Source organism: Microtus ochrogaster, chromosome 10 (assembly GCF_000317375.1).
Source record: "Microtus ochrogaster isolate Prairie Vole_2 chromosome 10, MicOch1.0, whole genome shotgun sequence".
In the NCBI taxonomy this organism is placed as follows: Eukaryota; Metazoa; Chordata; class Mammalia; order Rodentia; family Cricetidae; genus Microtus; species Microtus ochrogaster.
The window spans coordinates 5,226,942-5,243,349 of NC_022016.1; the positions used below are offsets into that span (position 1 = coordinate 5,226,942).

Genomic DNA, 16,408 nt, shown 5'->3' on the forward strand with positions numbered 1-16,408 from the left:
CTTTACAGCAATTTATTGATACTTGTGGACCAACTTCCTTTAGATTATGGTTTGCAAAGCTGCTAACCTTAATTAGACACATTTCAAAAATGTCAGTCTGAATTTAGCATGTGATAACTCCATTAGGCAATCTTGCCCTGAACAGAATAACTATTGTATATGCCTCATGTCCTAACTGACAATAGGTTATTAAAAACATATTGATTAAAACTCAAGCTGAGAGTACTATGTAATAGAGACACATCTCATTACACAACAATTAACCCTCTAATGGTTTTCCAACAATCAGATGGAATTTATTTAACGGACAATAACTGCTTTATGAAATTTAAATTGAATACATACACAGGAAGCTTCATTTACACAAGTTCCATTTTTAAGTAGAATTGAGGCCAAAGCTTGACCAAAAGTCTGATACTTCTCATCACCACAGAGAAAATAAATAAATCTAAGGCTGCTGGAAGACTTGCTCCACAGTGTCACGTGAGCGTTCCCAAACCCAGCTCAGAGTGCTGCAAGGCCGGCTGAGGCCAGGGAGAGGGAGTTCTGACAGAAGTCTAGGGAGTACAATTCCTTCCTAACAGATCAAACTCTTGTCTGTACACAAAAGGAAGGGAAAGTTCTAGATTCAGGGACTGATAGTGGTGTAGAAATTTAGAGCCCCAATTTAATGTGGTATCATTGTATAACGTGTTTTTCATTTTAAACTTATTTTTAACTCATAGATATTATCTTTGTATGCTTTAAAACATAAAGTAAAATTTTCATACAGGTTTGTAATGATAAAGTAAGGGTGATTGACAAATCTATCACCACTTATACCTAACAATTTTGTGCATATATGATGAAGACACTTAAAATCCATTTGAAAATATACAAAGCATTACCATTCATTGTAATATCACTTCTGGCAGTAGACCACTAAAGGTTATTTCTATGGTCTAATTGAAATGATACCCGTTGGACAACATCTTCATTTCTCACATCCACCTAAATTCACCCTCCTCTGTCAGGAATCTTTCTATCTGTATACAAGAGTTCAGCTTTATAAAATTCCACATGTAGCAGAGATCAGGTAGTGTTTGTCTGTCTGAGGTTGTCTTATTCCAATAAGCATAATGGCCCTCTAGACTCCATGTGTTTTAAATCACAAGGCTTCCCCACTACCTTTTAGCTGGCTAATATTTCACAGTATACACAGGCATTAAAAAATATCTGATGAAGAATATTCAAGTTGTTTCTACATCTTAGCTATCGTGAATACTCCTGTACAGACCATATGGAACAGGGTGCCTCTTCTACTGATACATTCGATTTGCTTTCTCTTTTTTCATTTGTGTGTGTTGTACCTGTGTTTGCATTTGTTTTTTGCACTTGAGGATGCACATATGTGTATGCATGTGTGTGTGTGTGTGCGTGCATGTGCTCTTTGTGTGTGCATACGCATATTCCTTTTGTGGAGGCTTAAAAGTGATGTCAAGAGTCTTCATTGCCCTTGCATCTCATTTAGAAGGTAGGGTCCCTCAGTCAAACCAAGGACTGGCTGGCTTTTATGGCTAGTCGTGCCAGCCGTTTATTCTGGGATCCTCTGTCTCCACTCTCCTAGGCCATGGCTTTCCATGACTTGGGGACATTAGCAGATTCACACTGTTGAATTGTAAGTGGTTTAACTACTGAGCAACCTTATTTGCCTCTAGTTTAACTTCTTTTGGATGTCTATGTAGTAGTGGCAGAGCTGAACCATACAGTCCTAGCGTAGTTGTACAAGGGGCATCCGCATTCATTTCTGTAATAACTGTATCAGTTTGCATTCCCACAAACAATGTGCAAGTTTCTCTTTCCTCACAACATTTTTGGAAATAGGCCAAATTTTAAAATTGTGTGGTAATAGATGAATCACTTCACTTAGAAATTGCAATTTCTCTGGTAATTAGTGATAATGAGCATTTGAAAAATTATCTACTAGCTATTTACATATTTACCCCTGAGAAATTTCATTTGAAATTTCAATTTCATTGAACCTTATGTTTTCTTATACATGCATACAAACACCCATATATGTAACTTATAAATGAGAGCTTTTTGGCTCTTTTTGTGAGGAAACCTAATACCACTTTCACACCTCTAGTCTGGAGAAACTTAATGAAAGCATATAAGATTCATAGACAAGGCATTTTCAAATGTGGTTGAAGGCCAGCTTCCAGCACTTTCTATGAGTTCTTGGCCATATTTCCCAGACTTTTTCAGCTCCACTGCTCTCCTTATCTGTCATATAAGGAAAGCAGTCATTCTTACACTGGTTTACAGGGAATAGTAAACAAGACTCTGTACAAGAAGCATTCAGATTAGAATCTATCACATGGTAAGCACTTGACACACAGCTGAGAAAACCAATTAAAGGTTGGCATGGCTATTGTCTTCACCATCGCCAGTGCTATACCGCTGGTGCTGGCTAACCATCCCAAGAAGGGCTGGTGGGGGAGTGAGATGTTACCTGAATAAAAAAATAGCTGTACGATTCCGAAATAGACGTAAACTTCTTTCATGAATACTCATTTTTATTTTTGCACAAGTGGGGGTGTTTTCTTGATCCCATACATGGTATACAAGTGCTCTACCTCTGAGCTACATACGTAGCTATGACTCTTTTTTTTTTAATCTGATACACCCTGAGGTCTTTAGGAGTCTACAGTGAAAGGGCAGATGAGAAATCACTGAAATTAGGACTCTGCCTTCTGACCATCAGAAGGTATAACCAGACACATTTTCTGGAGAAGACAGTTAAAAATTTGTGGGCGGGGGTTAACATGTCAAATGGCATTCAGGAAACAAGTGACAGGGCAGGGAGCAGGGCTTTGGTTTCTTCACATTTGATTAGTCCTTAGTTTTCTCAAAATATACTAGGTATCAACTTTATGGCTATAATAACCATAGGTTTTTGAAAATATGAATAGTGACACATATGCATATTGTATATAATGTAAATTATATATATTTAATATGAGAGGGTGTTCTTATTAACCAGAGGCAATTTTAACTCCTGGGCTAACAAAGACAGCAGCAGAAAGGATTTCTTTCAATAGAAGTATTCAAACTTCTTTTGGGGAGTTGGAAAATTGTGGGAGTTGAGCAGTTTTCCAATTATTTAGTCCCTGCTGTCCTAGAACTCACTTGTTGGCTAGGCAAGTGTGGAGCTCACAGAGATCTGCCTGCCTCTTTCTCCCAAGTGCTGAGACTAAAGACAGGAACCATCAGAGTAAGGTGCATGTTTATTTCTCACCCACCCTGGTTTCTAGGCTTCTAATAATAAAGGGAATTTAACCTGCAATTCATGGAAAAGTATGCATCATTACTGGCTCGTTTCTGTTAACAGCATTTTTTATTCTCTGACCCAAACTTGCCAGTGTGCCTTTGGGTCCCAGTCACTGATGAGTAATGTGGTCTTATTTAACAAGCAAAAGATATCTAACCCTTCAAGGTTACCTCCCTTCTGAATCTTCCTCTTCCTGGCAAAAGAGAAAGGGATCAGCACTCCATAGGGCACACTCACCTTTCAAAGAAGTGGCCATCGATGGGTGGGAACCACTCTAGAGTCACAGAGTCAGTTGTGTGGCTCACAACCTGGGGGGCAAGGGCTACGGGGGCCGGCTTTCTGGAGGGCTGCCAGCTCTGGTATACCAGGTCCAGGTAACAGTGCATTCTGGAGACTTGATTGGGCGTGAAAGAGTCTGTACAGTCGTCATCTGTTAAGAGTCAGAGAGAGAGAGAGAAAGAGTGAGTGTGTGTGTCTGTGTATGAGAGAGAGAGAGAGAGAGAGAGAGAGAGAGAGAGAGAGAGAAGCCTCAAGCTGCACAGGCAGGCATCCAAGAGAAGGATGACGTCTCCATGTAGCTAGAGAACCAGCACCCCCGTCTCTCCTCGCCAGCTCAGGGCAGCCTCTTCCAGTGCTCAGAAGTTAATGGTCTGTGAACAAATTAGTGCAGTCATCACTCCTGGAGACAGGTGAGAGGAAACCGGAGGAAAGGGAGGGTGGGTAGAACTGGAAAAGTAAGCCTGGAGCTGAGGAGAGGGCTGCTAAGGCGTTGCAGCTAAGGACAAGGAAAAGCCATGCTGCTTTTGAGGGACCCTATCTCTACCCTCTGGTTCCCAAGTCAGCAATGTCTCCAACTCCATTCACTTTCTCTCATTTACTTCTTCACTCCTTCACTTTCTCACTCGCTTGTTTATATGTGCACGAGTTCCCCGTTGTATTTCTTCACATCCATTTCTCCATGCATTAATCAATCCTGCTTTTCACTAATGCATTTCACTGAAAATGCTTCTATTGAATGACGAATTCATGAATTCATGTTCAGTACTGAAGCCAGTCCATAGAAAGATGAAACTTAAAATATATTCCTGCTCTTAAGGATGGCATAAGCACTGTTCATCTCATGAGTGAGGGTTGTTCTGTGACAACAGGCATGCAAATCATCAGTGGCTTGACAGAGATGGCATGTGGGGAAGGAGCACCTAGGAAGGTGGTCAGTGAGGTCACTTGGTGGAGGCTGAGAAAGAAAGTAGCACTACAAAAGAGGTAACTACACAGCTAGAGGCCAAATGTCCTATATAAGGCTCAGGCCAGGCCAGCATTAGACAATGGTTATACACTCCTGGCTATGAATAGGTTGCATCTTAGTTGGCTTTCTATTACTGTGATAAAGATCATGACCAAAAGCAAGTTGGGGAGGAAAGGTAATCTATGTCACTGTCCATTTTAGGGGGAAGTCAGGCCAGGAGCTCATTTGGCAATTGGAGGTAGGAACTGAACCAGAGGCCATGGAGGAAAGCTACTAACTGGCTTGCTCCCCAAGGCTTCCTCTACGTTTTTTTCTTATAAAATTCAGAACCACTTGCTCATTGGAGGCAATGCCTAGAGTGAGCTGGATCCTTTCTTCTACATCAATCATTAACCAAGAAAAAAAAATTGTCCATGGATTTGCCTACAGGCCAATCTGATGGAAGCATTTTCTCAACTATGATTTCTTCTGCTCAAATGACCCTAATTAGGGTCAAGTTGGATAAAAAAAAAATTGAACCAGCACAGATGAGAGCAAGAGCAAGCATATCTCCTTACTGTATATGTGATTGTGTGTCTATAGAACATATGTTTAGCATGTGGTAAGTATGAGCCAGGAATGGTGTGCTAAGTTTTGAACCTTTACCCCTCTCTCCCGACACATGCTATTTTTGGGTACATACTGTCATTCTCTCTTCTTCACAGAGGTGGGAACTGAGTCTGTGTTCAGGCAACCAACTTTTCCCAGATCACAGGGCTAAGCACTAAAGCTGTGCTTCCAAATGATGCCGGAACTTTTTTTCTAACAACAGTGAAATCTATTATGAGTAAAGTCTCCAGCAGGTGGCTCATAAATGGGAGCTGAGCCAGTTCTCCTCCGAGGGGATTGGAAACTGTTATATCTATCAGGTGGTAGAAATAACGACTTTCAATCCTCTTCTCCCCTTCCCAGGGTGTGGACTGCAGGTAGAGTCCAAAGACTTAGTTTCTAAGGTAGAGGTTTATCTCCTGTTTCTTTCTCCAAAAGTATGATTCAGCTCCCCTGGGAACAGAAAAAAAGGCACTGTTTGGCTTGACTTCCTAGTGCACCACTTCTCAGGGGATCTTCTTGATAGGGATTACCGCAGCTAGGCCCCAGACAGCGGAGTGTAAGCTCACCAGGTCTTAACAACTAAATGTGTCCCTGGAATCCAGCAGCATAAACTCACTTCTCCTTATCAAACAAACAGAAAATAAGTTTGGGGCAGGTGCTGGGCAGCTAGGCATGACCTTGAAAGGAATGGCCAAAGATGTGGGAGAGTTGATATGCAGAGGCTGGCTTGTATTCCCTTAGTAATTTTTGACTGTCTTGTTTTCAGCACTCCAAGGGAAAAGTTTAAAACATTTGGCCAAATCAGAAAAGCCCAGTGTTCCTTTGCAAGCATTGCACAGGAACAACAGTTAAGTCTCTCAAGTCCAGATCTATCCTGTAACTCCCTAAATACTGTGACTACCTGTTGTCATCTCAAGTCCAGATCTACCATGCAACTCCCTAAATACTGTGACTACCTGTTGCCAGGACTATATACTCCTCGGCCTGATAATGACCAAAACAAAGGATCATTTTTTATCATTGATATGACTCTTACAGTTTGTACTGAAAGCAGTCTTTCAGAGGCAGGCTAAGGGTTTGATGAAGTATGAAGTATGAAGAAGTATGATGAACAAGACCCAGAGTCAAGGGAGAGATTGTCTTTATGTCCTTGGCACCTCGGTTTCCCATCTGTGGAAACAATGGTGATGAGAGGGTTCACCCCAGAATAGGGCTGAGCTGGAGCATGGGGATAAGAAGCATGTCTACTTGACAGCAAGTGTTCTCCGCCTCGTGTTGTAGAGAAGTGGATGAAATAAGTACACGTATGTCTGTGTCCATCAGAAACTGAGAAAAGGAGTGTTCAGAAACAAAGCTCAGAGTGTAAATCATGAAGACTTTCCAATCTGACACTAGCCCACTGTGGACTGCACTTAGCAAGGTGATGGACAGAGATGAGAAGAATCATTGAATTGGGGCAATGGGGTCCCGCAGCGTTATCAGTATGGGAAAAATATTGACACATCTCTTCCTTAGTGGAGGACTGACTGTATATCTGAATACATCCTTAAAACAAAATACTAACTGATCACTACCAGCCCTCCTAATTATGTATAATAGTTTCCTGATATATAAATTAGGGGCATTTAAACAAACTAAACTGTAAAGTGGTAGTAAGGACTCGAATGGGACACAGTGAACATTTAACAGGGTTAACAAAGATGACAAAATAAAATATTTTTTCTTTATAAACATCTAATTAATTTTTCTTTAAAAATGTATGTTTTTATTTTATAATTTAAGTAGTAACCATTCCTAGTTTGTCAATAGGAAACAGTTTGAAATATGTATAAGTGTAGAAATTAGTAGCGGAACAGAAATAACATTTGAAGATTATTAAGTTGAAAACATCTGTCCCAGGTTGCATCACACTGAGACTTAGCTGCTATCAGAATCTTGGGCAACATCCCAAAGGTATTCCATTCATCATAAATGCTCTGTCTCAGTTAGCTCACGCCTAGAGTCAGGCCTACTTGGCTTCCAGCCCCATGTAGCTCCAGTTCTATCATCTGTGGTCCCTTTATCTAGGCCTCCAGGCTCATCTTGTTCCTCCACTCCCATTTCGTCTCAAAGTGAAAGAAACACTGAGAACTTCAGCTCTTGGAGAAGCTTCTCAGGCCACCATGCTATTATTGCTGCAATGCTCCAGGCTTGCAACCCAAGTCGTGTTGTGAGAGGTACATTACACGGAGGATCAGGACAGACACTTAGTAACCTAGCTCCTTTAGGAACCTGGACAATGTGCTGACCCTGGCAGCCTCATTTCCACTCACTGCAATAGGAGGGATGGCGACAGTGCCCTCTCCAAAAGCTGACACGAGCATTTAACAAGCTTGCTGACATCCACGACATAGGTAAATGGGGGAGTTTTTGTAAAAGTTCGCTGTTTGGGCTCTGTTTTTAAAATCTAACAATAGTCTCAGCAGTAAATGATTATAAAAATGATACTCACTGTAAAGATTTTGAAACATATTCAAAATAAACATCAACCTAAGGTCAGTACCTATAAATACATTAGTGTATAATGCATATGTGTGTATACATACATATGTAAATTATGAATATGCATAAAGTAAATTTCTACAGTAATTATCATATATGTGTAATGTAAGTAATTATCAAATATCATATGGTAATTATCACATATCACTGGGGTGTTCTCTACATCAAACAGTTAATAAATTATCAGGTTTCTTTTTATTTGTAAAGCAATACTTATCCTACAAAGGACTGATCTAGATTCCTTACTTGTATGATCATCTCTCTTGTCATTCAGTGTAAAAATGATCATTCTCCATGAATTGATAAAGTAAATGCAGCTCTGAGAAAAGAAATAATTTGTCTATAATCAAATACTACAATGCAGGCATTTCAGTTTCAGGTTCCTGCCACAACATCCCTTTTTGAATGTCACATGCCTTGGCCATAATCTACATTATGTTCAGTGGTGTCACAGTGTTCTGCCACGGGTGGTGTTTTGTATTTCATTTCAATATTGCGTTAACTTCAAGTACATAGATAAACATTTATCTCTTGTTCCTGGCATATAGTAAATACTTAATAAATATTTAGAAAGGGAACACTGTGAAGAACATTCTGATTGCTAAATATTTAAACACATCAGTTGGTTTACTTGCTTCAGGTACATTCTTTAGAGACAGGACTGTTTGGCTGAATGCATGTTTGATTATTAGAAGTTCTTGTCACGTAGAAAGTTGCTACCATAACCAAGAGGCCGAAAGAAGTCCTCGGATCTTATAGTATGTGCCAGGTAATCTTGGAATACCTCCTAAGTACAGCTTGCTATCTTCAAGAGGTTGGGGGGGGCGGGTTTGCTTCCCATCCATCTGGCAAGAGTCAATAGTTCAGAACAAACACAAGCCTTCGTGCTTCCTACTGAAGTATGGTGGAACATCAGCTGCCTGTTGCCTGCTAGTTTGGACCACTTGGGAGCCTCTCGAACTTCCTCAGAACAGTAAAGTGACTGGTTAAGAACTCAGACTCTGCAGAGAGAAAGGCTTGGACTTAAGTCCTGCATTAGTCTTGTTTGATGTCTTTGCATCTGGGAAAGTTTCTTGTGCTATGCAAACTGCATTTTCTGCATCTGAAAACTAGTTACGTTAATCATAGAACTTATCTCTTTGGGTTAGTTTGCATTATTTTTTGTATACAGTTTCTTGTATATCAGAGGTACTCAATTGTTGTTATTCTTCAAAAATCAATATGGTAACCACAAGGATATGTGGTCTTTTCCATTTAAGATAATCAAATTATTTTAAGGGTAACATTTCAGGCACTCAGTTGTACCAACTATATTTAAAGTGATCAGTAGCCACATATAGCTATCAGCTATTATACTGAAAAACACACACACAAGCTGTGACCTCTTGGCAAGCAGTTCTGCTTGAGAAATGAGCACCCAGCAAGGAGAAGCAGCTGGAAGAAGTCAGCTTGGCAATGACTCTGCCCTCTGTTCTGGAAGAAGGAGCCCCGTGCATCCCTTCCTTCAGCTCTGAGAGCCGCATTCTGTTCTGCATTTTGAATTCCATCCAACAGCTTTTGTCACCCCATCTATCAGAGATCCTAAAGAAAACAAACATTTCCAAGCTCGTGCTTGCCTTGAATATGCTTTTGTGGGTGTAAGTTTGTTATCGGAGCTTAGTGAATTAGTTCTGCTGTTAACGGGTCACTGGGCTGAGGAGCTCCTTTAGGGACAACAATACTAAATTAATTACCCTTTGGATCTCCTCAAAGGGAAACCAAAAAGGAGACTTAGTTTCTGGGGATCTGGTAACCGGTGGAAGCTTCTAGTCCCAAAGAAGCAGGCAAACTTCCAATGTCTTATTAGTGTTTACTTCCCATGTGTGCTGAGTTGGCCGAAGAAAGGTGTTACAGAGATGGTCTGTCTGAGAACACAGGGCGCCACATGTGGAGAGCCTGTGTGCTTGGCAATGGGAGCACATTGGGAATCTGTTTTTGAGGAAATACCCAACATAGTGGCTGTTTTTAGAACCAAACTTAAGGACACTTTAAGGGTCCTGAGGTGGGTCACCCACTTTACAAGCAACATCACTTTTAGGCTGTGTGAGACCAACACTAGAAAGCCCCAGCAGTAAGCAGCCTAAATGGGAAAGAGGAAGGACCATTGGGATCATCAAATATTTTGCCATTTGCCAGCCAAACCCCTTTTCAGTTACAACACTCATCAAAACTCTAACAGAAATATAATAGCTGGACTAGGCCTTTCCTGGTTCAGTGCTGAATTAGGACCTTCAACCTTCCTCTCACCGCAAAGCATCTCCATCCTACTACAAGAAGCAGAATGAACAGACCATTCAGAGTATTCAATTCTTCCACCTAACTGTCAACTAGGGCTCTTTGAAAGAATAGCATAAGACAGAAAGGGAAAGAATAGTTGATATCCAATGCATCATCACAAGGAAATGACCACAGTAAGCCTCAGTATTGTCATCTGAAAAATGGGATGGTTCCTGCTTCATAGATGTGCTGTGAGAATTGAATGAGAGGAAACATATTGAAATCTTTTACAGAATATAAATGGCTATACAGAAGGAAATACAATTACTAACAGAAACACTTTTATGTTCCTCAGAGAAGAAACTACCTCAGCTAAACTATTACAGGAAAAGGGAGAGTTTATTCATTTTCTTGTGATACAAAAGAGATAATCTCTTTATTTGCTTGCTTTAGTGGGAAAAGAGCTTAGGGGTTATAGTGGAATTCAGTACCGGCCTACTGTGTGTGGACAGTTGATCACAGGGAAGCATAATCCAAGCTGTGACCATCCCAAGGAAGGAGTGTCTTGTTCTAATTTGTCAAAGCTGTTAAAGTGACTTAACATGAACTTGATGTAGCCTGGGCTGACAGGAAGTACAGGACATCCTGGGACCTAGATCACAAGTCCTTAATACTGCTTCTGATGGTGTCTAAAGGGCTGTAGGAAGTTAAAAGCCATCAGAGAAGATACCATACCCAATACTATGTGATAATTTGGGTTCTTAATAAAGAAAAAATTATTTTTCTTCAGCCCCTAATAGTGAATGAACATAAGAAAATTGTATGTTTGTATGGACTTTGGTTAAATGGAAGGCTTCAACAATGTACGAGGGTGGAAGAACAGAGCTTCAAGACTATGGGGAATCTTATGGATCAAGGTGAAAGATTTGGGTTTTCTTTTAAAGTAGAGGTAGAGTGACTCAGAACATCAGACCCCTATGGTTCTTCTACCTGGATGTACGGACTTCTGTCCAAGCCATCTGGCACACATTCATGAGGAATACCTCTCTTCTACTCCAGAAATGCTAGCGAATGCTATGCTATTCTGATTACTGGGAACGAAACTCCTCCATCTTAGGAAAATCAGCAGCTTTTTTAAGGCTACCCTGAGGCAGGACTAGAGGCCAAGTCTGACATGCAGTGCTGTGTCAGAGTGGGCTAAAATCAAGGATGTGGAGGGCCCTACCTGCATAGCTCATGAAGTTGTTGTAAGGAGTGTTGAAGAAGCTATGAAAGCCACAAGTGTCATTCCCTGGTCCAGGGTCTCCACAAAACTTGTGTTTGGGGGCTGGGTTGGTGTCATTGCAGAGGTCTCCAGTTTCAAATGAGGGCTCTGTCTCCATGCAGGGATCACTGCAGGACTGGATTTCTGAGATGCCACGGAAGATGTGATAGAGGCCCAGGCTGTGCCCAATCTCATGGATCATGGTGTGAGTGTGTCCAGGAATGCCATAGAAAGATGGGTTCAAGACAATGCCGCCTGCAAGGGGAAAACCAGAGCATTAGGCAACAATCTGCTTCAGGCTAAAAGAGTCTCTAGGTCAATCAAAGACAAAAGGATGATACTTAAAATGACAGCCTTCTTTACCCTATGACCCTACTGCCCAACAGTGTCACAACTCTGCTGCAAGTCACTGGTTACCAAAACTGGGAGGAGTGCCATGAATCACTTTGCATCATGTTTTAAGAGAGAACACTTATGCCTAGGGAGGAGTAGCATTATTCTAAAGGGATGCTGAGGTACTGAAAACACACTATTTCAAGTAAAGAATTTTGATCTCTGCCCTAATCTGATGTTGTTCTGCAAACTGTTCCGTAGATAGGAACATACTCTCTGCTTTACAGCCATTGTAAATGCTCCTATACAGATGCAACCCTCAGACAGGTCCACACTCCTCAACCCTTGCTTTTATATTGCCTTCATTAACTCTGTGACATACCACAACTTAGTTCCCATCTTTGAATCTTGTGCCTTTATCTCTGATGCTGTAAAAACAAGAACACTAAGGAAAGCCGGCACTGGGTTGTGCTCTGTCAAAGGATTGCTCCTAATGCCACCTGATGTTTATTGAGCATCGTATATGTCCTCCAGTGCTGCGCTGAGTCTAAGGTGTATGGCTTCTCTTACCATATCACAACTCAAACAGAACAACACTCATCCATAGAAAGCCAGAGTGACCTGCCTGTGATTAAGAGAAATATGGAGATAGAATAAAATCAACGTTCTTGGGTTCTAAAGTCAGGGCTCGTATTCTCTTTCCCAGTATTAATGACTATCACAGATACTAGAATTAAGTTAAGCTTTATTGTCAACTGTACAAAGTGAAGAGTCACCTGAAAGGAGAAGCCTCAAGGGAGGCATTTCCTGGATGAGGCTGGTCTTAGGTATGTCTCTGAGGGTTTGTCTTGACTATTTTTTATGTTAGAAGGCTCACCCCACTGATGGTGCAACGTTCCTCTAGAAGGCTGGCCTGGGCTGTGTAAAAGCTGTGCACGAACTAGTGAGAGAGCCGGTCAGAGAGCAAGTCAGCAAGCCGCAGGCCTCCGTGCTTCCTGCCTCCTGGTTCCTGCTCTGACTTCCCTTGAGAATGGACTGTGACCTGGAAGTGTAAGCTAAATCAACCCTTTCTTCCTCAGTTGGTTTTGGTCTGAGTGTGCTATCACATCAACAAAACGAAATTGGAACACTGGCTAATATGTTGAATATTTGATGAGTGGTAACACATCTAGAAAAGGTTGTGAGACCTAGCTAATTACTTCTAAGCAGGTTGAGTAACCCCTGGAAGATATCAAACAGCTACTTATTGTCTTCCTGCATGAGAACAAAAATTATACAAACTATGAACCTAGCAGAAATAAGTTTCAGCTCTAACTCAGACCTGGAGCAACACTATCTGCATTTTATCAAGAGCCCTAAATGCCTTATCTGCCTGCTCTGGATTGAGATATTGATGGCTGTAACTCATATCTCAAAGACGGAAAATCACCTAGTTTGTAGAGACAGAATGCACCTTAGTAGAAGCAATGGATAGTACTTGCTCCATATGAATCTTAGACACTGAAATGAGACACACAAGTTGTGTATCTAGACAAAGACTTATGCTTTTAAACACTGGAAGTGGTTAAGAGAAGGTTAAAATTCAGGTATGAGAGTCTTGTAAGCAGAGACATTTAAGTGTGAAGACCTGTCTTATGGCGGAAAGACAGGACTGGAGTACCTTGTAGAGCTGGAATGGCATGTTCCCATCAGACATGAGGCAAGCTTTAGATTGGACTGAATTGCTTGATCTGTCCTCAGGATCATGGGGTCTATCAATTTGGCAATGCTTAGAGGCTTCTAACACAAAGATAAAGTGAACATGTGTGTGTGTGTGTGTGTGTGTGTGTGTGTGTGTGTGTGTGTGTGGTGAGAAGGGAAGGCAGAGGCAGAAGAAGAAGCAAAATTGAGACAGGAAATCTTTCTGAATTATTTTCTGTCAATCATAATCTGAAACATAATCCCACCCAAGGCTTTTTCTAGGGTTAATAAAGTAACATCAGGAAAGGAGGGTTAAAAACTATGGTTCTAATAAATTGAGTTTGATTGAGGCTACTATCCAGGAGTTGCTTATAAGCAGCCACTTTCAGGATGGCAAGCTGGCAGCTTGCAGGCCCGTGGTTGCAGTGTGACCTTGTTACTAGCAATCTTCCTACCTCACACTGCCCTTATGCTTATGAGAAGCTGGATTTGTTTCTCTAGGAAGCTCTAAACTAAGTAACTACAACAGTGCTAATGACCCATGATCTTTCCAGAAAGTCCTGCAGTTGAGACGGGCAGGACCAGCCTAAGGATGGTGATAAGATTAATGTCCAGCCTGGCTCTGTTCATTCTACCCCAGTTGACCCTTTTCTACAGAATGACGGCACTTGGCCCCAAGTGCTATTTCATTGCTTCTCTTAAAAGGTGAAATAGCTTGAGCCTGACATCATTCTGAAATACTATAACATGCTATGGATTTACAGCCTCCCCTATTCCTGGCCCTGATCCAGGCTCTGACATTAATGAAACCATCAGGAGTATTTTTCTCTAATGTTAGAAGCCTGCTGTTCAGCCCTCCCCAGATACAGATCGGGCACCTTCAGGTTGCTTTTGTTTTCAATCGGAGCAAATCTCACAGTTTAGAAGGACCCTGGGCAGTCATCTAGTTAATCTGCCTCTTCAAAATTTTAAGAAACCAACCTAAGAAAGGAATCTTGCCTAGGGTTATCCTGCTAAGGACAAGGAAAACTATGCCTTTGACTCTAGTCTAATCACTTCCCAAGATATCCTAAACATAAACAAGTGATAAGGGCCAATCATTTCAAATTTGTATGGATTGTACAATCTCTCCTGCTCAGCACCTCTTTGTATCTGAATGTCTGACTGTACTCCTACCACATATCCCTGATCTTGGGGTTTCCAGATCTAAGTACTATTGACATTTTAGAGCACCTGATTCTTTGTTGAAGCCACTGTAGAGCATGTAGATTCATGACTACTGCTCACCAGATGCCTGCAGCGTTTCCCATCTGTGATGATAAAACTGATAAGAGTCTCTTAGGGACCAGACTTGCCTCATTTGAGAATATGAATATACATATAATTTGGGGAATGAAGTGCCTCCCTCCCCCTTATCCCTCTTGTTCTCTCTGACACACATGCGCACACACATGCATGTACACACACATTAGGTTCATCCCCCTAAAAGTGCTAGAGAACTAAGCCCATGATTTGATTAAGCACAGCTTTCTTCAGCTGAAGTTATAGAATTCTTCATCTTCCAAATACCATAGATTAAGAATAGCTACTAGACCCTGGGTTTACTACAGGGTGATCCTGCTGGCCCCAAGCTGCCTCCAGCACTGCCAGCTTGCTGAGTATTGAAATTCTCCAACCATGACTCTCACTGAGTCATCAGAACTGATTGTTACAAATGAGGAGAGCATTTTATTGAGGGAACACAGTTAAACCTCTGTACTGCCTTGTTCAATGGAATATTAGGTGGCTATTAGAAAACGCTCATCTTTAGTGAAATGTAAGCAACCTAGAAGGATGCTTTTCTTTGTGATTAGGTGAAAAAAATGTAAGCTAGGAAACAATTTTAAAACTCCTGTATGTGTAAACATGCAGATTAGCCTAGAGTATCAAACGAAAAGGAGACTTGAAAATTGTGCCTATACTATAGTTTCAAGCCAATACAAGCAAATATTGCCTCTGTAGATATTTATGTGCACTGGACAAGAATATGTGGGAAAACCTCAAACACTGTAATTTTTATTATTTATAATCCCTGGTTCAGAAATGATTGACATTTCTGACTTGCAGTGATTAATCCGCATAAACAAAATACTCATGTGTTATGAGTATGCAAACTTGAGATGACAGACAACTCCCTGCGTTGCTAGTGGACAGAACATAGATGAAATCCCTATATGATCTGTTTCTGTTGCTTCTTTAGTGTCTTTTAGGAGTGTCTTAACCCACATGTACCAGGATAATGTGGCCAGCAGGCCAAGAAGTATGCACGGATTAGGAAAAGGAGGTCCAAGAAGAATTCAGTTTCTGGACGATGAGAAGCTTGTGCTGCGAGGCTGTCTTACTGATGTGCATGACTTTGGATATACGCTGCTTACTCTCTGGCTCTGAGTTTTCTCATCAGGAAAGCTAGTTCCCCCAGAGTATTGCCAAGTCATCAAAAGCAGGGTCAACTATGCCAGCTTTCTGTGAGTTAGACAAGTAAGTGAGTGACTCCCATTGCTCCTGCTGCCTGCACCGTTATGGTTATGCTGAAGTCTTCCTCACAGTAGGATCCATACTGGCTGGCTCTGAGTTACTTCCAAAGGAGCATCTAAGACTCACCCAAGTGCATTAGGGCCTCCTTGTCCCATGGCCAAGTTGCCACTCCCGCCAACTCCTCCTCTGAAGAGTTTGCAAAGAAAATATTGAGATGTGTTGATCCATCCAATCTAAGAATGTTCTTTAGCTCATTAACATCCAAGTAGGCTCTGAAATACAAAAGTAACCTTGACTGTTACCACTGTCCCACAAAGGTAGTATTCAAACAGTAGGATCTCCCCCACATGATCAGGAGCTCTTAAACTGGACACAGTAGCTAAGTTCTTTATAAGCACCACAACATTGTGCTTCTTTGAAAATGTTGTACTATCCCATTTTATTGAAAGGAAAACACATTAAGTTTATCTATGAAGAGCTGAGCTCAGTTTTGAATCTCTAGGCATTGAGAACCAATGCTCATATTTCTAAGGATGGTGTTATTTTGATTAAGAAGAGGACCATGTAATAGAAGCATAGAATAAGAACACAGAGCCTGGGTGAGATAACATGTACTTTGCTCTTGGCTTCTCTGTCTCAGTCAATCACTATGGGCCTTGGTCATCTTCTT

General features: G+C 41.2%; 1 protein-coding gene across 1 annotated transcript in view; it reads right to left on the minus strand.

Moving 5' to 3' along the window:
- Positions 1–16,408, minus strand: part of Pappa (pappalysin 1) — a gene marked incomplete at its 5' end in the record, with an annotated part of 238,799 nt that overhangs the window by 175,055 nt on the left and 47,336 nt on the right. The window contains 3 exons of the mRNA XM_005352645.2: positions 3,551–3,743; positions 11,173–11,466; positions 15,865–16,010. Coding sequence (XP_005352702.1) covers positions 3,551–3,743; positions 11,173–11,466; positions 15,865–16,010 — 633 coding nt within the window. The remainder of the gene's footprint in view (positions 1–3,550; positions 3,744–11,172; positions 11,467–15,864; positions 16,011–16,408) is intronic.